General features: G+C 46.6%; 2 protein-coding genes across 5 annotated transcripts in view; both read right to left on the bottom strand.

Moving 5' to 3' along the window:
- The window catches only part of FAM222B (family with sequence similarity 222 member B), a 36,364-nt gene extending 16,117 nt beyond the window's left edge, over positions 1-20,247 (bottom strand). The window contains exons 1-2 of one of the 4 annotated variants that reach the window (XM_041422991.1): positions 20,190-20,238; positions 9,071-9,243 (exon numbers count right to left, since the gene is read on the bottom strand). The gene's annotated coding sequence lies outside the window, so the exon portion shown is untranslated. Of the gene's footprint in view, positions 1-8,996; positions 9,020-9,070; positions 9,244-20,189 lie in introns of those variants that run through there. The other 3 variants (XM_041422995.1, XM_041422992.1, XM_041422993.1) reach the window with 3 other exon arrangements.
- A 1,260-nt stretch (positions 20,248-21,507) lies between these two features.
- Positions 21,508-26,823, bottom strand: ERAL1 (Era like 12S mitochondrial rRNA chaperone 1). The gene is made up of 11 exons (XM_041422878.1): positions 26,707-26,823; positions 26,290-26,514; positions 26,074-26,201; positions 25,912-25,989; positions 25,730-25,776; positions 25,315-25,376; positions 24,704-24,816; positions 23,925-24,302; positions 23,390-23,539; positions 23,063-23,143; positions 21,508-22,828 (listed from the first exon to the last, which is right to left on the bottom strand). The coding sequence occupies exons 1-11, from the start codon at positions 26,792-26,794 to the stop codon at positions 22,706-22,708; spliced, it is 1,473 nt and encodes a 490-aa protein (XP_041278812.1). The 5' UTR covers positions 26,795-26,823; the 3' UTR covers positions 21,508-22,705.

The following is a 26,823-nucleotide window of genomic DNA, read 5'->3' as shown; positions in this document are numbered from 1 at the left end:
TTTAATTAACTATGATTTTGCTTGTAAACCACGTCACCTTTTAGGCTGACCTCCATTTATAATGTTACTCAGACAACAAAATTAGTTTGGTGGGGAAGGCAGGGAGAATTTAAATGCTGCCATAGCACAGCTCTGCTTCGCTCTCCGAGCTGGGATGGCAACGCCCAACAGGGAAGAAAAGGAAGCAGCTTTGGGATAACAGCACTTAAATGGAATATTGCTCATATCACACTCCTCATGCCCAAGGGCTACTACTGAAGACTTCTAGGAGAGCGATTTGGAACAGGATGCAATGCACTAAAAAAAGCCAAGGAGGAGGCTCTCAGCTTCAGGTATTGCCACGTGTGACATCAGCTCCATCAAATTCACTCCTTGGATAAAGCAGCAGCCAGCTCAAGGTTATGATCTTTGAGTTTAAAAAGCCTTTTTTTAGGTCTGTCCCAAGAGATTATTTTAAAACACAGCACTACGCATCTGCCAAGGAGTAGAACAGTTGGCTTTAATTGTAAGATGGATTTTTACATAGCTTCTGACCTTTCATCTAATTGAGGCCTGAAGAAGAAAAAACAGAGGAAAAGCTATACGTCACTTCAGTTATTAAAATCCATCAAGCTCAGACTTTAGCCTTGGGATAACCACAGCCAAAAAATTGACTTGCAAGTAATTATCACTGCTATCTGCAATAAAAGTTAATTGGACATAATTGAACTAAAGCCCTAATCTGAATGAAGCTGTTGCTGGCAAGAAGCCTGCTCCTGCCTGCACTCTGCAAATGGAACTGCTAGCAGGAAAATGGACAAACACGAGGCTGCTTTACATTCTGCCCACTGCAAATCAGAGCAGTTCTGCAAACAGCTCGTTAGCTGGGCCAAGATAAAGCCATTATGAGTGCCTGTCCTCACCAAACACACCCTTCAACTACACCCAAACAGGGCGATGGTGCAGAGTTTCAAAAAACAAGTTTCAGTTTTACAGACCTCTTAATTACAGGCACTGAAACACAAGATTCACGTCACCAGACTCCGGTTTTATCAGCCCCGAACGCTGTCAATACCAGTACAAATAATGTACTTTTTGAGCACGTAAAGATACCGACTCAAAAGGTTTTCAGTGCTGATAATTTACCACCTTCATGCAGTTCAATAGCCTTTCCTGTTGTAGGACCAGCTTCTTTCATCTCTGCAGCAGAGCAGACAATTAGCTGCTTTCTGTGCTCAGCCCATGCAGGTGGCTGGGGGAAGGGAGCGTTCAACTCAATTCCTGCTGATTCGTCCATTTATATTTTGCATTTTTGTTAACTAACAGACCAGAAAGAGGTTGTCAAACCCCATGCTACTCCAGAACTTCTTTACAATTTTAATTATTAACACTCTGTCCTTCACCAAAGCATATCAAAGCACTTAACAAACATTACTGAAGCCACATAACCACTCTGACAGAGGCAAAAATTGCACACAATTCCTTTTAGAGTTGGCTTCAGGTCTTTTGGCCATATTTATGTTAGAACAGTGGTCTCCTGATGATGGACTAGTCTATGACAGGAGAGATTGAGGGAAGTATCCAGCTCACCACAGGTTCCTGACATCATTTTGGATGAAGCATTTAATCACCTGATGCCACGGTCACTCTTTGTTTAAAGGACAGCAGTGGGTGACAGTTTTCTACCACTGAAGACTGTGAAGACAAATGAAACTGCAAAGCATTTAACACCACCTTGACTTCTCACATCAGGCTTACAAGGTCACAGTCTGGGCAGTCTCCTGAGGACAAATGGACACAGATCACCTTTCCCTGTCCTGGGCACCACCTGCTCACCCCTGCTCCTCTCCATCTCCACAGCTCAGAACTGAACTTCACAGATCAAGAAAGCTGCAACGAAGAACCAGTGACATCAATTCCCTTTCATGACCCAAATCAGTGTCTTACTTTACTTTGCTCAAAGCCCTCACCTCTTTTTATGAGTATTTTTAGATTTAACTCTGTATTCTGCAACGTGGCAGGAGCTGACAGACAACAGAGGAGTAAAGTAGGTCTTGCCAGGTGTTGCAGGCCACTCCTAAGGTGAAGGAAAGATGTAGAAAAGACAAGTCAGGACAACTGTAGGGCCTGGCCAAAGCTTCAAATGAGGATTTCTGGCTGTGCTTGAAACACAAATACTAGCGGTCAGTTGTGAGACAGATGAGATACTACTTTTACCATGGGAACATATGCAAGAAATAGGAAAATCGACCTGCCTGAAGTCAAAAGCAATTTGAATAACTTTGTATCTGCCTCCTCTCAATTTTCACTACACTAAAGCACTCTGACCTTTAATTAACTTTCTCCTTTTATATGGTAACTTCCAACTTCAATTTTTTCATGCTGAACTGGTGGGAAACAGGGATGAAGACACAGCCTGGTATGTATCTTATGGGTGTATATGGCTCCATGGATATCTGGGGAGGGAGCCAAGGATGCTACAGCTGAACCACAGCAGTTAAGAGTACAGGCCAACACTGTCATCAAAATAACTTGCCCTGGATATCAGGATTACATTTTTATTTTCAAAATGCAAAACAGACTCCCTACCCAGCGCTGTAACATTCACAAAAGATCTCATTTTCCTCAACAAGATACTGTCAGGCACAAACAAATATTCCTTCCTCCAAAGCACCCATTATCCTCGGGGCAAACTAAACCCAACTTCTTCCTACATGCTCGAGCAGCATTTCCCACATCACAGCAGCTCTGAAATACAGAACAAGACTTACAGACACGAGCCTGCCTGTTCTCATGTGAACATGAGGGAAAATTAAGGTTAGTTGAGATGAGTTCCATCCAAAGGAAACGCAGAACAGCCCAGCCTCTACCAAACTACAGGATGCAGCTCACACATACCCCAGTGGAGGTACCATGCATTCCCACCAACAGACATTCTCCATCCTTTATGCAACTTCCTTCTGCCTTCAAGTGATAAGAAACCAAAATACACACTGACCCCTTTCCCATAGGGGACAGCCTGCAGTTATAACCTCAACATCCTCAGCAGGAACAGGGTTATGTGCAGCTTTCCTACGTGTTCCATGTGTGGGAGAAGCACAAGGCTATAATTCTGGGCTTTCCTTCACCACACAGGACACGCAAGAACTGTGAGCTTCCTCATGCCACTCTTGGGCAGAATTCCTCCCTCTCTGCTTTCTTGCTTTCCCAGACCTGAAAAGGAAGTTTTTCTTAGGTACAGCAAACAGCTGCCTAGGCAAAGGGGAAAGGAAATATGAAACAGTTCCCTCTCCTGTGGCTGCTTCACAAAGATCACCAGTTTCGTTATCTCTTCTCACTCCACACTTACTCTGTAAAAGCCCTGAATTAAAGACTTAATCATGACTTACAGAAATCCTTGTGGCTTCACATGACAGAAGGAAGACAGTTTTTCCTTCTAAAATATTGTTAGAAGTTACAGATTACGACAGTTCCTGGGTAGGAAAGCAGCTATCTTTCCCTGTTTATTCCAAGCTGATTATTTAAAAAAAAAATCAGAGCTAACTTTGAACAAATTTTACCTCTATTCAACAGACAAACAACAGAGCAGACATTTGTTAGCTATTGAAAAATATGTTTTGAGTCCTGTTTTAAAAATAGATCCACTTGAAAATGAGAAATATTTGCAAATAAGATGAGGCAGAATGCATTATACTTCATAACAAAAGAAAAACTGAACTTGTATATAAAGGAATAAAAATAGGAAATGACTCACTTTTGGACCAGGTGTGCTGGTGGTGTGTGAACATGGGCTCACAGGGAGGATGGATTTTGGTTTGCATTGGTCATGCATGTGAACCATTGTGACCTGTACAGTCACACTGACAGCTTGGTTTAGTATTTCTCTCTCTGGACACTGAATCATGGTCCCACACGTGGTGAAATTTTAACAGCCCATTTACAAAACCAGCAGTGAAAAACACATTTTTAAGATCCAAAACTGGAGATCTCTGTCTGATTATGCACAGCGACAGAGCTTCCTGCTGGACCACAAACACATCAGCTCTTGGATACACATCTTATCATTTGTAAGGGCAAGATAAGACCTCCTTCTGTAGTTGGAGATACCGTGCAGCCAGCTGCAAAGATGAAAGGCATTTTAAGAACCTCAAACAGAAGCTTCAACACATGTAGAAAACACCCACCAGCAGAAAATAGAAGCCATCAGGTGAATACCAAAGAGCTGACCAGACATTTGGGGTGGTGTTTTCCTGTCAGCCTTCACAACGAGGTGCTGGTGTCCTGCTGGCTTGTCCTGACACAGACCTAATGTCCTTATCAATCTCCCAGGAAACTCAAAAGGCCACCTTGTAACAACGCCATAGAAGAAAGGACATGAAATAAATTAGTGGTGAGCTACTGTAAAAAGTCTCTGCTATTCTCACTGCTTTCCTGAGAAGCATGAAAAACGGCCACTTGCACAGCTGGCAGTTCAAAACAGCCACAGGGAAAGCAACATGAACGTGCAAGGTGCCTTCAAAGCCTCTGCACACCACAAGCACCAGAGGTTTTTGTCTGAAGACCTGATAAAACATTTCAGCACAATCTCACCTGACTCCTTCAGCAGCTGGCAACACACCACCTTTACCTGAAGTTTATATTCATGAAAGATTTATTTTTTCACAGAAAGTTTTACAGACTATAGGATGTTTTTGTTTGTTTTTGTGCATCTTTCCTCCTCTGCACTTGCCTTCTCCTTTAAAAAAAAAACCCCAACACACACAGAGCAATAAATAAATTGTACAGACAGGACAGAGGGAGCTGAAACTCTACCACAGGCAGGGAGATCCTTTGGCATGGCAACACAACGTGGCTGTGTGGGAGAAGAGAACAAACACTGCTGCTGCAGCCTGCACCTCAACAGCAGACAGAGCACAATGCTGCCTGCACAAAGGTGAGCTCCTGGTAACCCATCTCCAACAGCCCTGACCTCCACTGTGCAGCTCCCACTAAAAGTATCCCCAGGTTTTAATTTCCAATTTGTCTTTCCAGCCACGGAATTGCTTCAGTCAACAAATTCAAAAAGGTAAATTTTTCTACCTTCAATTAACTGCATTAGTAGTGTTTATAACTACGTGATTGATAAATGCTCTACAGAAGCTGTAATTAATGTATTTTTTCCTTGGAACACACACCGAACCCCTTGGCGCTCAGACACTTAATGAAAAGCAATTTATCAACTTGCTTTGAACAGCTGAATCTGACTCCTTAATGCAGAGAAGTAACACACTTTGCTTTGAGCACCACCACTCCGAGAAAGCAACGAGCGCCGCGACATTCCGAATGCCATCAGACACGGCTGGGATTTTGATCGGGATGACAGAGACCAGAGCACTCATCTCCCTGGGGATGATTCAGTCTGGCTTAACTGGGATCCTTTCCTCCCTGGATGCAGTGGAGCAGGAGATTTGTGCAGATGTGCCAGTGCAGGATGGGGGATCAGGAGTGCCTCTTCAGGACAAAGTTCCAAATTCTCCCATGCCTGGCACGCGCGCGCCGGGAAGCAGCAGCAGCTCTGAGTATTTCAGCCTGGACACGTGTTCAGCTGCTCACAAAGCAGACAAAAATAAAGTGCTTACAGAGGCTTTGAATGCTAATTTCTCAAATTGAGTGTTGCTTTGTATAGTTGACATATGCAAAAAAAAAAAAAAATAAAAGAAAAAAGAAAAAAAGGGGGGGAAAAGAAGCATTTAGGAGGAAAAGTTTGACATCACAGAATATTTTATGTTGGTATTAACCACTGGAGGGGATTAACCAGCCTTCAAAGGCTAAAATCTAAACTCCCATGTCTGAGAGTACAGGCCAGAGATTTCCAGTATAGGAACTGGTCTGTACTCCATGTGGCATACTGAACGTAAGGATTACATATTTCCATTGCACATGTAAGTCTGTTTCCCATTCCTGCAGGGTCCTGCTCTCTTCCATTTGTCTTTTGATGCAGATAAAAGCTAATGCAGATTGCAACTGCTGATACAGAGAAAGGCACAAGACACAGCGAGCCTTTGGACTAAGGAAAAAAGGGACTCGGGTCCAGACTGCTCGAGCACGTCAAGAGATTGTCTTTGAAACTATAAAACTAGAAATGAAAGCACTGCGTTTTTATTTGATTTGATCAAAGAGACTAGAAAGGAGGGGGGAAAAAAAATCACATCTTATAGATGCAGGGTAGCATTTAACTACTTCACACACGATATGGGACCAGCTGATCTCATAGAGATATGAATTTGGAGAAAAAACAAAGAGGTAAAGTCACTCCAGCTCTGCAGACACTGCCTGCACAGATCACTGCTCCAGGCTCTGCAAAGAGCAACAGGAACCTGTTTCAAAGCCAGAAAGCCACTGGAAGCACATACCCAGCCCTCGCCACGGGCACAGGCTTCAGTCTCCAGTGCAGAGCAGAGGAGTGAGCTCCTGTCAAATCACAGAAAATAGACTCTGAATGTAGCAGCAACTTGAATAAATCACTGATGACTCCCTGTTCCAGTGCTCTGACTGTGGGATAGCAGCACACCGTGGCAATCTTCCCAAGGAGGGCTTTGGACTGCCAGCTGCAAAGGGACAAGACCGAAATTCTTGATCGCAGCATCTGCTCCAGCATGTGCTTGGCACCAGGAGAACGAGGCTCTGCAGAAGTACAAATGGCACTACAGGTAGCAGCTCTGCAAATCCCAAATTGCAGCATGGAAAAAACAGATACCTATCGCTGCCACATTCCCTAAGAGAACAGATTTTAAGTATCTGCTCATGGAAATTTCTAACTGCAGAAGGGGAAGCATTTAGATTGCCTCTGGGCTGAAACCATCTAGGTCTTTGCCTTTCACTAAAAATTAAGCAGAAGTCATTTTAACGAGGCAGGCAGACAACAGTCTTGCACAGGAGATCAAAAAGCTCTCCAGATGTTTATTTTAAATGAAATTCAGAAGCCAGTATAAACCAGATTTTAAACACTGAATAATCCTTACCGTAATTTGCATGAGAAAAACAGGCAAAAGGTTCCATCCTACTGCTCTGAAACTCTCCAGGAATATGCAGGGTTGGATTTTGCTCCTAGATTTTTCAGATAAGAATATGAAATATGAACAAATCCACACTGCAATCTGATGGCTGTTAAGAATGTTTTTCCCCTGTGCTGTACACTTGGATGCTCAACACATACACACAGGGGCATCCCATGTGAAAGAAGTCTCTGACCTTCCTCATCAAGACTGTGCAAAATTATGGATTGAAAAGTGTCTAAAAATGTCAGTCCTAAATCTTAAACTTCTTCTCCTCTTGCTACTTTCACTGAATGCCTCCTGATTGTGCAAAAGCAGAATATTCAGGCGTCAATCTAAGTAGTTTGGGTGTTACGCTGACAATGTCTCTGGAGAGGGGAAGAGAAGAGAGGACAGATTTCCAATAGCTCAGACACTTCCCTGGAAGCAAAGCTGCTACACAGAAAGGAGATAAATAAAGAGGGAAAGTAACACACCAGAGAACTTTCACCAAGGTCATGTCAGGATGCTGAACGCTCCCCATCTGCAGGGGAAGATTTAGATGCCTCCACCACACATATCCACTCCCCTGTTGGCAACAACAGCCCTCATTAAACCAAACCGGTTCTAACCATGAAAGAAAGGACATCAGGAAGATGATATTAGCTAACAAATGCAAAAGGAAAACCCAACAGAGGAAGTTCTGGATGGGTGCCTTCTGCAGAAAAATACATCCCCTGTGGCAGGTGCAGAGAGCCCCTGCACGACCTGGGAACGGGCAACACAGGCTATCCCAGCCAAAAGGATGGACAGCTCGGCTCTGATCAATGCTAACAGCTCCTGGCTTGCAGCAGAGAGGAGATTCTGTACCCATTCACTCAGAGCAGAACAGGGGTGCTGTCAGGAACAGGAGCTTTCAGGACTTTGCTGCTGCACAGGGTGACCTACAGGTTGCAGTTCCTCCTTGCTTTGCAGTCAGGGCTGTGGACATGTGGCAGAACCCTGGAGACAGACCCAACCAAGAAACAACAGCCCTACCCCCCAAATATTGTATCAGTTGCTGCTGTGCCCTTAATAAGAGTGTTTCTTGCTCGTTTCAGCAATCTGAAAGACACGCTGGGCAAAATTTCAAGCTATGACAAAGTGATCTTATCACTTCTGTGCTGTTCTCGCTACACAAGCCCCTGATTCAGCAGCACGTAATAAAATCTTCATTTGCATGAAAAGCACTCTCTGATCACAAAGTCTTCTGTTCGACAGCCCTCTTCCCATCCACAGTGTAAAGATGCAAGCACCACTGTCATTTTGCCTGTGACTGAGGTGGAATATTTTATTTATGTTTTATTTGGAGAGGCTCTCAATGCTTTAATGCCGTCTTTTCCTAAAAAAAAACCCCAGTATTTTTGAATAATAGAAAAGCTGCACATATCCCAACTATGCAAGTACTTCAAAGTTCACTCAGTACACTCACACCTGTATTTTTAATAACTGGGTCATGTGAAGGACACTTCATATCAGCACAAGGTGACCATGAACAGTTGTAAAATACCTTTTGTATTCAACAAGTCCAGCCTTTTCCAGTCTGCCTTTAGAGTGCTTGGTGTCTTGACACAGAGCACCCAGAGGATGTATTTCAAAGGAAAGGAAGGTGTAGCCATGCAAAGAACAATGCACTGCCCGCAACAAGATTAATCGCTGTCATGGGAAACCAATAAAACCAGTATCTTGCTATCTTTCTTTACAAAGGGACTGTTAAAGCTTAACTATATTAGGAAACTTTTTCCTTTGGACTAAACCATGAGCCTAATGTATGTGGGCATCCCACATGCCAGCATATGGGATTAATTGGCTCTCGCCTGACGCCGCAGGAGAAAGTCCAACGTTCCAGAGGCAGCGTGGAGCTTTCACACAACCAGCCTGTGCCCTCTCCTCACTACAGCTCTCTCAGCAAGGCCAGCCCCAGCTCTCTGTCCCGTGCCAGGTGACACCACCTCCCATTCCCACCTGTTCACCGTGTCCCACGTCCGCACCCCAACATCGCACCCGGCTCCGAGCGAACTCAGCCAAAGCAGAAATACCTTTCATCACGTCAGCAGTGCTGTCCCCATTTAGAAACGCTTTCTTTCACGTTAATCCAGTGCCAAAACGTGGTGGTGTGGGCTGTGCTGATCCAGAAACGGTGCTAAGGATGCTGCTGCCTCCTGTCTATCACCGCACGCCTCATCTCGCGCATGGCCAGGCAGTGACGGCCCTGCGACAACAGGCACTTTAAATTGGGCAGCTCAGCAGCACATGTACACTGAATTTTTGAACAAGCTATTCTAAGCTGCTTTGCTAGCAATTTCTGGCCTGTGCAGTTTGAAAGCGCACGGTTCTGGCCCTCACAAAGAGCAGACCTGTAAATGACATCTTGAGGATTAAGCTGATTGAGATGCAATTTGCCTAGCAACCATTCATTAAGCAGAGTTCAGAAACAGGCCAGCAATCTATTCCACCTCCTTATCTGAGCAGTAAACAGATAACAGTCTCTACTGTGTCCTCTATGCTCCAGTTCAGACACATTGTAAACAGATTTTTCAGAAGTTTAAACTCCTACAGTAAATCTCCGAGAACAATCCTGCTCTCCAAACACGAGGGATTCAGTTTTACCAAGTGTCTTACAAGCGAGAAACAGCTCTGGAAGGAGGGTAATGCAAATCAAATTGTGAATGCATTTGCAGTTCTTGTGCCTCCAATATTTTCTCACATCAAGCACTAAGAGCCCATCACAGTCGTTAAAAAAAATGTTTAAAAAAAACTTAATCACACAAGCATTTGGCATTGCTATTCTGATCACTGAAAAAAACTCAATAAAAATCTTATTCCCTTCCTTCATCTTCTGCAAGGAATCGATTGACACTTCCAAAGTCTTTGATAAAGGCTCCCCCGCTGCAGAGAAGAAAACAAAAGTCACGTCCTCCCTCCCATTAAGCATTTTTTCCTCATAAAATAAGCAAGACAACGCAAACGTCATCAGTGGAAATCAAACCAGCTATTTCAGCTCGAAAATTTCAGCTGAAAAGATTACGCGAAATCATGATTTTGCATAATTGTTTCCCTGCAAGAAACATCTGATAATATCCCATCCTGCTCCAAAATTAAACAACAAAGATTAGCACGGACGTATTTAAGACTATATACCTGAATGGTTTGCCTTTGGTGTACAGTTCTTCTGGGAAATCACTGTGACATACAGCATGCTATTACAATTAAATATGCAAGAAAGAAGAATTAAACTGACTATGAATAATTAATACCCTACAATACTACTTCATAAGGGAAAGTCTGGCTGAATATTCCCGCAGATAAGATATATCCAAACACAAGGCACAGCAGAGCTGCCAGCTTTACTTTTATGATGGGGTTTAAAACACCAAGTAACTTTATGGCTGCTGCTCAATTCTACAGAAGGTGCCAGCCATCCAAGCCTTCTCCTGCTGGATTCCCATCCAGCTTCTGAAAAATGGTATAAATGCAACTGTTGCAATAGTTGCAGCACCGCTCATCTATGTCCCAGAGGTAACAGGCTTCCCAAACACTTTCCATTAAAAGGTATAAAGCAATTATCTGGCATCCCAGCAGGGACAATAAAGCAAATATGATGCAACAATTACTTGGGTGATAAGATCAGGCTAAGGTTGTGAGAAAAAACAATTAAAAAGGGTTGCAAGAGCTAAGGAATGCAGCTTACTTTCCCAGAATCTCTCTTAAGGACAAAGATACCATCAGCTCCAAGAGTCGACCTTCCTGTTTCGAGTTGACTGTTCTGGAGGCTGCAGAACATCAACTGTAGCAAAGCTGAAAATGGCAATTAAAAATATGCCCTTTTTTTTGCACAACATCACCCCTAAATTGCACAGATTAGTATTTACTGAAGTCCTTGAAAAAATTGATATCCAACTGTTGGTATTTTCCATCAGACTCCGGTCGGGTCAGCGCAGTGCTAATTGACACAAATAAATTTGCTGCACATTTTTAGCTGGAAATGCCCAGCTCCTCTCAGTTTATCCATGCACGGCACACCCAACACCCCTTTTGGAGAGAGAGATTTGAAATCCAACCAACACTTGTGATCACTGAGGTGGAACATGGCACTGTTACTGTAACTGCTGAAGGCGACAGCATCCCTCTGCTCCTAGCCCCAAATTGCTCCAGGAGGGTCTTGTTCCTGCAGGATCCAACACTCCAAAGCAAACACGAGCTGAGGGTCTTTCTGAGCACAGGCAAAGCCATGTTCGAAGTATGCTGGCTTAATATTAATTTTCTATTAAAAATTAATAGGATTAAATGAAGCTTGCAAGCCTATGGGCACCAAGGCAGTTATTTTGCTGACGCACTCGCTGCCCAGAGGAGCAGGATGTGAGGGATGGGCTGCAGAGTTCCTGCAGGATCCGTGTGGCTCCTGGGGGGAACAGGGGGCTCTTCTCCAAACCCCCAGAGGGACCCTGGGCTCCACCAGTGCTGTGTCACCCCGTCCCCCTGCCCAGAAACTGGTGGGGAAGATGAAACCCTGGTGTCTTCCCACCTGAGATCCAGCCTTCTCTGGACACTGCCTCCAACCCTCACCCATGTGCCCCTTTCCCACTTCCCAGAATGAATTCCCTTGCCAACAAGAACCCTGCAAATATCTGGAGTTTACGTAAGCTTAACCTTCAGTCCCTCTTAATGTTAACAGAATAGGAAAAAATTAACCATGGTGCAAGTAAAAAGACTGTATCTGCATTTCTAATTATACAACAAAACACACCACGTGGCAGGATTTCCAAGCACCTTGCTGGGAATAAAATAGCCAATGGACTGAGGCTTCCATTTGGAGTGGTGGATGCAAGAGCAACCAGCACTGAGGCTGTCAGAGTTAAGGGATGAGGACACGAGAATTAAGGGAAATGAAGTGACATATGTGAACGATGATAACAAAAATGGTAATAATTAGAAAGACAGTCACCTTAAAAATTTAAAATTTCATGATCTCTCCTACTTTTTAATGGCTTAGCCTACTTTTTCCAACCTAATTTGCATGATCAAAATAGGCCTCCTGCCAGGAAGCATTAAAATGGCAGCCCCCCATCGAGACAAAACTCCCTTCACCATTCGAGACTGAAAGACTAATAACTATTCCTAAAAACATTTTAAATCCATTAACGTTGTTTAGCAAACACTTATTTAGAATTAGTGCACAGTCAGAATGTGACTGTGCTCTACTAAAGTGTTTTATAAAAGCCTTTGAGGGATGAGCAGGTCCCTCCCAAACACCTGTGCCTTCTCCAACCTCTCCAAAAAAGCTGAGCATCCTCGCACTCCTACACGCTTTCCATTCCAAAACCCCAAAGCATCCTCCAGGATCAACCAGACAATTCCCACCAGCTCTGCAGAGTGACAGGAAGAACCCTCCAAGACACACAGAGCAGCCAGACCAGAGTACACCATCCCCACAAATCTCTACACTCAGCAAATAAATAATATACACCAAAAAAACCCAAGTTACTAAAATATAAACCTCAATATTACTGATGTACTGAAGATCTGGATTCTAGTAGAAATAGATGGTGGTTTATACAAATTTGTCAGAGCTGTGTTATCCTTTCAGTGCCATCTGCACAAAACCAGAGTTTTATCTGAGCACTGGATACTAAAATAAATAATTTTCTCCGTATCTATGATCTTCTTGGAGACAGACGCCACAAACCTGAGAGCTGGCTAGTGCAGGCTTGTCTAGTCACAAATAAAATTACATCCACATCAATATGATTTATTTTTAATAAAAAAATAAGGCAAACCAGGCTCTTCATATCAAAACAGGCTCAGCCAGCACCCTCCATGCCCACAGAAGATATCATGTACAGTGTGAAATTGTCAGAATAAAACTGGGATTTGCACTGTCATTTCCCCTAGTAAGAAACATTACTACCAAGAGACACATTTTAATTGCCACACGTAATGAAAAGTACCTGCTCATTCTCCACTTGCTGTATTTATTGCTATTTAAATTCAGGACTACAAGTCTTGGCAGGATATTTTCTGGTGACTTCAGTATTTTGGAGTGCCCATGCCCTGACAGATTTTTTAAGAGTGAATTTGGCTCTCCAATACAACACTCGTGACCCATCCCTGTCCGTGCATGAATGAGGTTCTTGGGCTGCACTTCCCAAAGCATCTCGTCCTGAGTGTCCCCTGTGAGCAGGGACCTCGCAGTAATTAGCACAATCTGATACTGGAAACTCAACTAATTCTAACATTGATCCCTCAGGACAGCACAGCCCATGATTTGAGAAACGTTTGTCCCAAAAGACCCTTTGTTTCTACCTTTCAAAGTCACCAAAGGCTGGTAAATAAATTATATTCTCCAAAAGCTTTGCAAATTCCTCTCCCCTGGCTGGATACATTCTCCAACCAGCAGCCACAGCTAAAGGTTTATACAGGATCACTGAAAGCATCAAACCTGTTTTATTTTCAATATACAGAGCAACTCCTAACAGCTGCAGTCACCGCTGTGAGATTGCACAGGATTTTATTTGCCAAGTCAAGCTGTTGAAAGGACAGATTATAAAAAATAAACACTAACCATTTTTAGATCTAACTTTCCCCCACAGACTGCGTTTTATGCCCTTTCACTGGAAATGTTACATCAGAATAAAATCAGATTTAATTGGCTTTTAAATAACTGAACAGCCACTTTAATTTTATTTCAATAGCAATAATTCATAAATCAAGCAGCTGAAATCCTAGCACGGAGTGACAAGTAAATAGAGCAGAACACAGTGAAGGAGAGCACGAACACCACATGGTGAAAGGTGATTTTTCTCAAACTTCTCACGTCACTATTTTATGGACATCACAAAGGTACCACCAGACAAATACTCAGATCTCAAACCTGTCAGTTCATCAGCAGTAAGTGCCTAACAAAGACCTGATGATGATCCTTGTCCAACTGGAACTGCTAGGAGAATAGCTGGGATTTTAGCCATGGATGCAATTTCCTCCACGCACACTAGATGGAAGTATGGAAAAATCTTAATTCTTTCCTGTCTCAACTTAAATTCAAGTGGTTGAGATGTTATGTTGGTCTGTCACATTCTGAGAAGAATTTTTTTTTCTTCATCAGCAACTTCACTCATTGATAAGCTCTAAGTAAAAAGATGCCCTGAAATATTAAACTAAGCAGTACTGGAAATTAATAGTAAACATAAGAGAATATACAGCAGAAATACTAAATATATTATTCAGGCTAATTTCTAAGGTATACACATTCAATTTCTAGAGTATTTGAATAATAATCACTAATGAGATCCTTCAGAGACACTGGAGTTACATTTTTTTAACCTCCAGGTTATTGTAAGAAACACCTTGCCAATGAATAGAAACAGGGAACAGAAAAGGTATAAAAGGATTCATAAATGCTGCTGCAGTTTTGACTGGAAAAAAACTCCAACAGATTTGTAGAATCTAGTGGGAGAGGTACAGGGAAATAGAGAACCTGAAGTCTTGCAGAACAAGCAGATCAGAGAGCAGCAAACCTGAATGGGATTAAATTACACACAAATCTCCTGGAAACAATCTTAAAAGTGACTTGTTCCAAAACAATCCATTTCTAAATTTAAACACTAAAGAGTTCACAGACACAAAGACTAAATCAGGCAATGGTGTGACCAGGAAAAGGTGCTGGAAGAGTTGCTTTCCCTCCCCTACTCTGGCTTTTTCATATATTGATTTTCCTCCACACTCATTCACAAATGCTCAGCAGAGCTGTGAACAATTTAAAGTCAAGGGATGCACAAATTACCAGCTCCAGGAACACACCACTCTTTTGAGGCAAAAACTGAGGGCTTTGCTGTAGCTGAAGAAAATAAAACCCAACTCAGAATCAGAACACACTGATGAGCTGAAGTGAAGGGCGAGCAAATCCCTAATTTTCCCTGTCCACAACAAAGCCAAAGCACATGACATTCCTTCAGCTTAGAAAACAACAAATTAAGAAAACCAGTGCCAGAACAGAAGGATGAATGAAGAACAATGCTGGATAAAAGAATATAAAGTAGGCATGAAGGGCTCCCCTTTCCAGATGTTAAGAAGACATGCTGTTTTTCATTCCAGCTTTAAAAAAAGATAAGCAGAGGAGGAAGTTTACTTCGGAGAGTGGGAGCATCTGCATAATTTTTTGAAAAAGGTTCATACAAAGATTTCCTTCCAACAGAATTTAAACTAGATCTATACATATATGCAAAGATATATGTGGTATTGGCTCAAGACAGTCACCTTACAGTATTTTTCAAAGTGTTTTCCATGCAGCAACTGTCTGTGGAGAGGAACAAAATGAGTGGCAAGGGACAGCCACAGGAAAGGGCAGGACTGTGAGACACACATCCTGCACCATGCACACTCCAAGTTTAACAACATGAAGGCAAGCAGAGGGACAGCAGGATACAGCAAAGGATATGCTGGGGCCAGGAAATGAGAAAATAATCCACACCACTCAAACTGACTTATGGGATATTTTACCAACAAAAACATGTAGGAGTTTTTTTTTTTTTTTTTTTTTTGCATGTGTGGTTCCCACCTTAGCCAGGCCAGGGAGACTGTCCCAGTATGAGGAGGGAAATTACAGAGAAACTGGATGCTAGATCACTCTGAAGAGCAGAGCACGGCGTTTCACCTATTTCCATCGCTCTCGCGTGGTTCCCAAATTAGAAACAATCAGAATCCTGCTGGAAACAATATATGGCACCTTAATTGGGTTGGCTGCACCACAGACGTCAGCAATGTATCACTTAGTAGATCATTTTCTGACTGCTTTTTTTTTCTTTAAAACTAAAAATAGCTGCACTTTCATGGTTCACCTTTTCTACATCACCTTTACTACAGACACCATAAGAAATTAAATGTTAGCACTCGCTGCCCACCAAAGATCCTACAGGACCCAGCCCTGCTGCAGGCAGGATCTGTCACCTAATTCAGCAGAATTGTACTTAAAGCTTTGTCTCAATGTTGCTTTTACATAGAAACTGTTTTCTAAAACACTTCCCCCAAGTACACCCATCAATGCATCTATCTGAAAGCCTGGAACAGTTCACTTATCTCTAAATACATCAACAACCCAGTGCTCCACACATTCCAAGCACTCCAGAGTCCCTGCACGGGACTTGGGAACTCACATGAAAAACCTTTTCCAGTTTTCATCTCTAAGTGTTACACCCCCACTATTCCCTACCAAATCCACACTGCAGCCAAACTGCATTCCTGAGAAATTATTCCAAGAATGAAATATCACCATTTTCCTCATAAACCCTGGAAACTTGGACTAATCTTCACACACAGCATAAACAAGTGAAGCAATGGGAATACATAAATGTAGAATAATTCTTAAGCACGATGGGGGAATAATTATAGCAAACACAGAACAAATACAAAACGAGTGGGGAGCTGTGGAGAGACACCCAGACAGAATGTGCTGAAATAAGGAAAAGGGACCTACAGGATCCATGAGGCTGGATCAGCCATGAGCCACATCTGCTGGCTTTTTAAGTGTTCATTTAAATCAAATTACTAAAAACACAGGAACCAGCAACAGATGAACACAGAGGTCTCTGTCAGCTCCTGGTGTAGGCCAAGCTATGCCCTGCTTGGAAGTAAAATCAGCTTTTGAAAGATTACAACCCCTTGGAAAAATATCTTTGGGTAAAGTTCAGAACAACTTTTCTGGACGTCAGCCAGCAGAATGCCTGTTCAGGAGCTCTGTTCCTCAATCAGTATTTGGAAAGCATTTTATTTTTTGAAAGTGGAAAGATTAATAATGTGACAAACTCATTTTAGCATCAAAGTAATGATCTGCAATTAAAAGAAAAAATTGCTCCAAGATCTGTGTGGTAAAGATTTCAACACGAGTCATTTTAGCATCAAAGTAATGATCTGCAATTAAAAGAAAAAATTGCTCTGTGTGGTAAAGATTTCAACACGAATCACAAAATACAATGGGAAAATGGGAATGTGGCATACCACACAAGGAATAAAAAATTCAATTACTCACTTCACTTCCTAGTTTGAGAACGTTTTAAACTGTTTAAACATCTCAAATGCTGAAAACTGGAAAGGGTGGGGTGACAGACTCATTACAAACGCAGAAAATTGTGAAACTTTTACTCATCCTCAGGGGCACCTTACCCCAAAAACAGCCTCTGAAGAGTGAGTATACTACTACACAACAGAGTGACCTGTTACTCACCTGCTGGGTGTAGCATTTCAGTGAACTACATGCTCTCAAAGCAATTATTTAAAAGTGCTGATCATCTGTTAAATAACTCAAACAAATCAGGCTGTGGCTACGTTCTGGGTGGTGTATTTAGCAACTCCATAAATCCCAGAATCCTGCAAGTCACTTCATAAATCTGTGACTCTCCCCACTGTTGCTTCACCAAAGATGAGTGAGCCAGGAATATACAGGATATAAAATGTTTTGGTGATGGAGGTTTTTGGGGTGAGGCCAGCCAGTGCAAAACTTTCTACTTCCTCCTCTCCCCATCTCCCTGTGCTGAGCAGTAACAAGTCATGGTCAAAAATGAAGAAGAGTAAAAATGAATGGCCAAGCCAATGTGAAAAAGTAAAATATTGCACTGGAAGCACTGATAAAAGTTTCCATCCCACATCCAGGCATTTCAGCAAGTGCAGCAGAGGACACAAGCTGAGGCTCCTGCACATTGTTTGAGCTTCTGGGAAAGAGAGATAGATACTTCAGTCCTTGACAAAAATCCTTACTTCTCTTGATCTGGTAACAGTTCCCAGAAGCAAGCACAGATACAAAAGCTTGTCTATCAGAGGACAACTTGAAACAAATACAAATGAGGCTTAAATGAAGGCAAATATCCAAGCTGCAGGGAACACAACGGCTCCTTAATTTCACATTTGGAGAAAAAACAATACTATGTGGACATTCTCCAACATATTTTTAATGTTATTAACAGAAATAGCACCCCAGGCTGTGCTCAAGCTGAAAAAGTGTGAAACTGTTTGCAATGTGAAGTGAAAGGGGGATCAAAAATACCATCTTATTAAATGGCATTTATTTGGTGCTAAGTGAATTATTTATTCAATTGAGAAGTTCACAAAATGACAGGGGGGTAAATGCAAGCGAGGTCACTACTTCATGTCAGTATCAAAGCTGATCCTTAACAGAATTTAAGCACCTGCTTTTTCTTTTATCTCAGCACAAAATGAGATTTCTTCCTTTTTTTTTTACACTTCAAAAGCCATGTAACACAACAGAATATATGCCAAGCATGCAAAAACAGAGCATGCCAGCATCTTTCAGCAATCAGCTTTCCCTTGTCATCCATTATGTCAGATTTATCTATTTTTGCTTAATTCTTGCTCCAGCAATACGCATCCTTCCTCTCTCCAGACTATCAAGCTGGTTGGGCTGGAATTCAATACAGCTTCTTAAAATAGTTGAGAAATATTGAAAATATTTGAGGCGATGCCTGCGAATTACAGCCAATTCATCAACTCCTCTTCCAGCTCCTGCTCGACCTCTGCTCCCCCAGACAAGGGGCAATTCTCATTTCTTCACCTCAGAAATTCTACCCAGTGTAAATATCATCTGGAAAACAAATAGCCTTTCTTTTCTGGAAGCATTTCTCCATGAAAGCTTAGATTCTGTGTTAATTGCAAACCTTACCCTCTGACTCTTACTCGCTTTTGATCCAAGCATTCCTCTGCTGAAAATTAATAGTGAATGCACTGGCTAAGTTTGCTTTCTGTTATCACTGCTTTTCCTCTCCAAGTTTCCAGACCCTCTGGACTGGCTTTACAGGACACCAGACCCACCTAAAAGCTCTCCCTGATTCCTTCACTCTGCTCTCCCCATCTCCAACACCTGTAAGACCCTTGAACAGCATCTTTCCCCACTGCTTTACGCACTCACTTAACTGAACAGACTCTAAGAAGTTCAAATTCTTAAAAAGCCCTGATCAGAAATAAGAAGGCTGAAAGGAAAATGCAACTCTCATCACTCTATTCCCTCACTGCCTATGGAGCACAGAATTTTCTCAGCCGGCTGCTGAATCAGACGAAGTTTCCACAGTGCACACACACACAGAGTCACAAAGCTCCAACACGTCCAGGAGGATTTATTCCATCACAAAGTCACTACCATTGCTCCAGCACAAATGACATCACTTAGGAACTCAACCTTATCTCCTGAGAGCTCCCAGCTCCCTCCTCTCCCGCAGCGACCGGAGCAACAAAGAACCGGGTTTGTGCAACAAGGAGGAAGAAAGTATTGCCGCAAAAAGTTTTCCACAAAAACTTGCATTTTCTTGAGAATGTGACTAGAGAAAAATAAAGGACTGTAGTAAGCAGTGAGCAGAACAAATTCTGGTTGAACTAATCAACCTGCACCTGTGATTTACCCTAAACTTGTACCTAGTGCTACCGGGGGAGGGTGAGAGGTGTCGGCGAGCCCTCGCAGGTGCTGGTGGGGAGCTCCACACGCTGCACAACCAAAACCATCTCAGCGCTTTGCTGCACGAGTGCACTCAGAACTGGAGTCCAGCTCTGCAGTTTTTTTTTCCTTCTTCTTCTTCCTCTTCAGACACTTGAACATTGGTTGGGGAATAAAAACGACGGATGATTTATTGGCGATACCTGTTCCCTGCCCGCGGCAAGGATGGGCTTCGAGGTCCCCTCCAGCCCAAACCAGCCCGCGAGTCTCTTGCAAAAAGACACTTTTCTTGGGAAAGAATCACACAAAGGATGTGCTCGCACTGCGACCGCAATCCCCCCTTCCCCGTGACGGCACTCCTGTCGCGATGGCTGACGCACTATCGCGATCCCGGGCCGTGTGCGCGGAACCCGGGGACAGCTACCGCGGGCGCCGGGGCTACCGGGGGCCCTGGGAGCGGGGGAGACCGCGGCGAGGCGGGGAGGGAGCCGGTGTCGCGACAGGCGGCGGGTGTCGCGACAGGGGGCGGGTGGGCACACCGGTGATGCCTCAGCGGGCGGGGGGAGGGGACACCCGGGAAGGACAATGGGGGAGGGGGGGGGGGGGGGTATGAACCGCGGCGGTCCCGCCGCGCTGCGAGCGGGACTAGGAGGATGATGACGATGAGGAGGAGGAGGAGGAGGTGACGGTGGGGCCGCGCCCTCGCTCCCGCCGTGCGCCGCACTTACTCTCGGTGCCCCTGCCCGGGCCTCATGGCGCCGCCGCCGCTGTGCCCCCCGCCCCGCGCACGCGCGCGGCCCCTCGGCCACGGGAGCGAGGGAGGGGACGGGGCGAGGGGGGGATGGGGGGGGCAGCGCCGCGCCGCCCCCTGCCGGTAACGGGGGGTAGTGCAGGGAACAGCGGGGACACTGGGACATGAGGGGGAACACACTGGGGAGCATGAGGGGACACTGGCGGGGTATGAGAGGGGATACACTGGGGGGGTATGGGGGGGACGCACTGGGGGACATGGGGGGACATTGGGGGGGTATGAGGGAGGGACACGGTAGGGACATGGGGGCGACACTGGGGGACATGGGGGAGGTATGAGGGAAGGACACAGTGGGGACACTGGGAGATACTGGGGGGGGTATGAGGGAGGGACACAGCGGGGACACACTGAGGGACATGGAAGGGTATGAGGGAGGGACATACTGGGGGACGGGGGGGACATTGTGGGGTATGAGGGAGGGACACGACAGGGACACACTGGGAGACATGGTGGGGACATGAGGGAGGAACATGGCAGGGACACACTGGGGGACATTGGGGAGGACATGAAGGAACACAGCAGGCGGGGACAGAGGGAGAATGTGAAGGGGACATGTTGGGAACAGGGAGGGACACGGCAGGGACATAAGCAGGATATGGGGTCATGGCAGGAGCATGAAGGGAGAACGTGAAGGAACACGGCAGGGGCGACAGGGAGATGCAGGTGGGTCAGGGTGGGGACACAGAGGGGGCTCTGCCACAGCTCCGGTGCTGCCGAGGTCTCGACAGACACCTTCCCCCACAGCTGGGGTCAGTCCTTCGGGAAGTTTTTGCCCACAGGGAAGCGATGATTTGCGATGGGATAATTAACCTAATTCTCAAAGCTCGTTGAGGAGCTGCAGGTCAGGAAGGTGACACTTCACCCCCTCCCATGCCAAGAGCATTTCCACTGTCCCCGCTGTTGCTGTGGGCACTCGGCTCCATCCCTGGAAGCAGCCTGGGATGAAGCTCTGGGGCAGCACAGGGTGACCCTGACCCCTCCCCTGACACAGCCACACAGAGGGGACACCTTCCCCCTGTACCCCACCCCATGAGACCCCTCCAACCCTGCCTGCCCAGCTTTTCCCCCCAACAAGGCGCAGCCTGAAGAAGTCACAGCTCAGAAAATGGGATCTAAGCTCAGCTGGGAAGGAGGAATGACATGAAAGTGCCCTGGTTTGAGCTGGAATAAAACAGAGGGAAGGTGGTGGCTGTGAGGTCAGGCTGCCAGGGAGGAATAAAAGAGAGAACAATCACTTGTGCTGGGACCTCATTTTATTGCAAGGGAAATACAAAAGTTGGACAGCAGCGTTCAAGGACCACAGCACTCCCTGCTCCTGGGAAACAAGGAAGGACACTGTGCAGGTTTCCCAACCCAGTTTTCAGTTATCTCACATTCCAGACAGAATTCTTCAGCAGAAGGGCTAAACATCTCTCTCACAGTGCACCAGAGAGGGCTGAGCAGGTTGGGTTCCAGACCCTTCCCTATCTCTTCACTGCTGGGGTTTTGTTCCCTCAGAGATGTTGATTTATAACTGCACATGGAGATTTACCTGGATTTCTGGCAGGAAGGAATCCAGGGCTCCAAACACCTGACAAAGAGACAAAACAAGCCCCAAACACCAGGCCCAGGCACACACACACGTGGTGCCAGGCTCCAGCATGCCAAGGGCTCTGCAGAGCCAGCCCTGCTCCTTCAGCCTCACCTGTGCCAGGTGCTCTCTGTTACACCTGAGCTGCAGAACCTGCTGCTCTTCCCACTTTGGGGTTTTCTTTAGCTGCAACAGCTGCAGTGTTTGTACCTGTGACCCTGGTGCAAAGAGTGAGGACTTGGAAGTAAGTGATGCAATAAACAACTCGAATTCCTAAAGAGCGGGTCCATGCTGGTTTGGCATGATAGACAAGCTAGTCAGGCATTACAGATGTTCCAGCTGCCAGCAAACCCCTAAAACCAACTCCCTGCACCCACCAGCTTCAACAGGGCAAGGAGAAAAGTCAACATGAGACCATCAGCTGGGCTGGGGTGGCCTTGTCCTCCTGTGTGACCACGATTCAGCCTTCAGAAGAGATTACAAACATGCTGATAATCCTTCACTGCCACCCTTTGTTTGCTATAAGGGCAGGAGATGCTCCTGAACTCCCACGTACAAACACCTGAGAGCAAGGACATGAACACAGCCCAAAAGAAGTGGGTGGCAGCTCTGGAAATGCAGTACCAGAATCATGGGTGCAGCTGATTCTGCAGTGTCTGTGCCCAGGCCAGATGCCATAGAAAGCCTGGAGATTTTATTTCAGTTTGGGCCATTCCCCCAAAGAATAATATATTCCACTTCAGGCCACTGTAGTAACTCCATCATCCTCTATTTCTGGATTCAACAAAGGTGCCAGGATACCCCCAGGACTGGTTTCTCCACATGATCAGAGAGTTCAAGGGCTGTTAGAACACACCACGTGCTCAACCCTTCACCTCCACCTGGAGCTTCAGGCGGACCTCACACAGGAAAGCGTTCATCAGGTCCTGGCCAGCCTCCTGAGCAATCCTGCTGATGACCTTTCCTCCTCTTCCAATCAACATCCTCTGTGTTAAAACCCAGAGAGAACATCATCAAACCCACCTTTACACTGCCCAGGAGAAAGCTGCAGCCACAGAAGCAATGAGAGAAATTCCAACATTAAACTGTGAGGCAACAGAGTTGCCAGTACTGGGTACAGGGCCCTCCCCAAAAGAGAGGGAGAGGGGAGCACAGCAAGGACAGACTTGGGGAAACTCCCTTCACCCTCCCCAGCATCCCATCTTTCTTCCTTCACTCACCTTATGAGACTCCCTTGGCACCAGGAGGCTCTGCACGATGAGGAGCTCCCCGCACTCTCCTTCCTCCCACACATCCGTCACCTGCAGCAGCAAGCGAGCACTCAGCAATCCTGGAAAACCCTCAGGAACCCCCAGCACCACCCCTTGGACATGGCACACAAGGCAGGCTCCTCCACACACAGAAAGGGTCTTAGCACACCTCAGTGCAAGGACTGAGTCACCCCACAGGGCCTGGCAGATCCCAGAGATCCAAAGGCTCTCATCACACAGCCCAAAATTCCCAATAAAACAGTTCATGGACAATTCTTGCCTGGGCACACTTCCCACCTGAGTCACCCCATAAGGCACTTCCAGGGGCAGGTACTCCAGGACCTTCTCCCTGATGATATTATCACAGATCTCTTGAGGTGACTGGCTGGTCAGGACATCGCTGTGGAACTCCCAAGGGCCTGGCTTGGCTTGCATCAGGAGGTACCTCTGTGGGCACAACACACCCCACCAGTGCCACGTGTCACCCACACAGTGCCACCACCCCGGTGCTCCTCCTGCACAGAGGGCACTGCTGCCGGCCTGGCACCAGGACAGTGGTTTGTGCAGGGACAGGAGAAAGGGAAGCTCTGACACCCCTCCCTAGGGCTGTGTGTATCCCACAGAAGCCCTGGAGCTGAGAGACAGCAGTGGGTGGATTCCTTGTTGTGAGCAAGCTGCTGTCTTGAGAGTTCTGTACAGAAAACTCTGCAGATGCAGCAGGGACACATCCCACGGTGACATGTGACACTCCCCCCTGGCAGGCCAGGAACAGAAGCTGAGGCTCTGTCCCACCCCAGTCTCCAGGTGTGACACAAGCTCAGGCTGGAGTTACCTTGAGTGTATCCACCTCCTCCCCATGGAGAGCTGCCAGCATGAAGATCTCCTGGAAGTGTGGCCAGCCTTTCATATCTTTTAGATCCTTGTGTCCATGGTGCTGTGGCCCTTCCCCTGTGCCAGCACCCCCAACATCACTGCTCTTGTCCACAGCAGAGCCCTCCTGGGCCTGATTCTTTTCCTGCCCAAAGGGAGACCCTGGGACCTTGCTTTCAGGTGGAGAAGCCTCAGTGATATGAAGGGGAAACTTTGCTGAAGAACGGGAATCCTGTTTAAGTGGAGAAGATTTCACTTCCAGTTTCTTCCCATTTACAATTCCCTCTGTCAGGTCAGTTGCTATTTCCAGCAGGAGAAACTTCTTCTTTAGCATATCCACCTGAAGGCAGAGAGAGGTGTCAGGATTTATCCTGAATGAGGTGGGCAGCTGGGCCCTGGATCTGAAGGAGCCAGAGGAAACCAGCCAGGGAAGCAGCTGCTGCAGGACAGGACAGTTTTGTGACCAGAAGCCAAACCAGAGTTTGCCCAAACCCTGAGAACCTGCCAGCTCTGCTGAATTCTCCCTGGCTGACCTGGCTCCTCTTCCCAGATGGATTTAAACCCCAGACAGCAGCAGCACAGCTTCAGGGGTGCTTGCAATGGGTACACACACACCCCCTTCAATATTCTGGAGCAGAGGGGGGGGAGCCTGTGTCCTTTAACACCCCAGGGACCCAAAAACCCATCAGTGCTGATGGCAGGGGGTGCCTGAAGAAGGCAGGAAGAACGAGCAGGATTTACCTTGTTCAGGACCAGCACACTGGGGATGTGGGGGAACTGAGACAGGCACTTGAGCACCTCCCTGCTCAGAGAGTTCCTTGTCCAGTGATCTGACACATCCACCAGAACCAGGACTGCCAGGAAAGAGGGAGGGAAAAAGGATGAATCCACATTTTCCAGAATGCTCACTTGCAGCTTTAGAGTCTATGGTCACTCCCCTCCTCAGCAGAGGCACAAAAAGAAGGATTTTATTGAAAACACTAAAAATGCAGCTTACCCATGTCACCCCAATGACATCACACGTGCTAAATCTCAACATCCAAGCCAAATTATTAACCCAAAGTGCCACCCCTTGGCACCAGGCAGTTCTTATCCCCCATGTCACCCCAATGACATCACACGTGCTAAATCTCAACATCCAAGGCCAATTATTAACCCAAAGTGCCTCCCCTTGGCACCAGGCAGTTCTTATCCTCTCCTCAGCTCAATATTCCAGATATTTTCTCTGCCCTTCCTTCCTTGCTCACACTCCTTGGGCTGCCTGTGCTGCCAGCAAACACCCAGATACCACAGCTTGGAACTTGTGTGGCAGAAAAGGATCTGTTTGATCCAAAAAAGAGTTGAAAACCCACCTAAATCTGCATGTTTCATGCTGTCCCACGGGTCTGTCAGCATGGCTTCATCTAAATTATGCCTGAAGGACAAATACAAATGAGTAAACAAAGCAGACTTCATTATAATTGTGTTCCTCCCTCTCAGGCTAGAAGGAAACCATTGTTTGCCCTCATTCCAGCTGCTTTAGGGGTTGTGACATCCCTTGCCATGTGCAGGCACACAGAACCACATGCAAAAAGGCTCAAGGGACATCACAGGCTCTGTGTGCTACTGAAATTGCAACAAAAAAAATTATTGGAAAGCAAAATAAGACTAAAAATATGCATTCACCCCACGACTGCTTTACAGACTTTGCACAGTGAAAATCACATCCCTGTTTTATCAACTCTTGCTAGGCAGCACACAGCCCTCTCCCCACCCCCCTGCTGGTACCTTTTGGCTTTTAAGGGATTTGTGAGGCCAGGTGTGTCCAGAATGATCTAGGAAAAGCAAAAACAAACGTTTCAAGTTTGCCAGCAGTGAGAGGTGAGGGGAAAACCCCCATGTTTGTGCAATGAGAGGTGACCCCAGAGGATACAGATGAGCAAATGCTGCCCTTGGGCTCCAGGACTCACCAGCTGCGTGTCCTGGTGGGTGATGACACCCCGGGCCTTGCAGCGGGTGGTGTGCACCTTCTTGGAGACTGGGAAAACCTGCAGGAAACCAACTAAACGTGTAACACAGCCAGGACACGCCAAAAAACCACGGAAACAGCCTGAGCTGCCCCCCAGCTTCACCTTCCTGCCCAGGAGCTGGTTGCAGAGCGTGGATTTCCCGGCGTTGGGAGCGCCGATGATGGCGATCCTCAGCGCCCTGGGCTGCTGCGGCTGGTCGGGCCGACTCTCCAACAGGCGTTTCTGCTCCTCTGCCAGGAAAAGGAGGAGCTGGGATGCTGCCAAACCCTCCGCGGGTCAGGACAGCCCTGGGGCGGGGCGGCAGCCGGCGCCACTCACCTTTCTCGGTGGCCACGGGCGGCGGGTGCCGGCCCAGAGCGGCGGCCGGGGCCTCGGCGGGGATGCCCAGGAGGCTGCCCAGAGCCGAGCTGCTCCCGCTCCGGCGGCCGGGAACGCTCAGGATCCCGCCCGGAGCCGAGCTGCTCCCGCTCCGGCGGCCGGGGACGCTCAGGATCCCGCCCGGAGCCGAGCTGCTCCCGCTCCGGCGGCTCCCCGCGAGGCGAGCTGGAAGAAAACACCGAATATACCGAGAAGGTCCCTAAAACGCACCAAGCTCGCCTGGGCACCCCCCCACCTCCACACGCAGCGTCCGGGCAGCGCTAACCCCATAACAAGGCCTCTCGGCCGGCCCTGCCGTCCCGCCCGCCACCTCCCGCATCCAGCCGCCCCCAGAGTACCCCTGCGGCCCCAGCGCACCTGCTCGCAGCCGGAGCGGCCCCGCCGCGGCGGCACCGGCGGCCCAGAGCGCGGCCCGGGCGGCGGCCGCGGCCATGGGAGCCGCCATGTTGGCGCGCCGCGGGGCACGCCGGGAAG

This window comes from Onychostruthus taczanowskii, unplaced genomic scaffold, assembly GCF_017590055.1.
Source record: "Onychostruthus taczanowskii isolate IOZ18803 unplaced genomic scaffold, ASM1759005v1 scaffold75, whole genome shotgun sequence".
NCBI lineage: Eukaryota > Metazoa > Chordata > Aves > Passeriformes > Passeridae > Onychostruthus > Onychostruthus taczanowskii.
This window is presented reverse-complemented; position numbering and strand designations above follow the sequence as displayed.

Bases quoted from the DNA above. Each gene is read 5' to 3' on its own strand.
- ERAL1 (XM_041422878.1), bottom strand. From the start codon at position 26,794: ATGGCGGCTCCCATGGCCGCGGCCGCCGCCCGGGCCGCGCTCTGGGCC. The intron at 24,303-24,703 runs GTAAATCCTGCT...CTCTGCCTTCAG, and splicing joins GTGTGCTGGTCCTGAACAAG to GTGGATATGCTAAAGAAGAA. The intron at 23,144-23,389 runs GTGGGAAGTGTG...TTGCTGCTGCAG, and splicing joins TGCCTTATGGGGTGACTCAG to GTGACGGATGTGTGGGAGGA.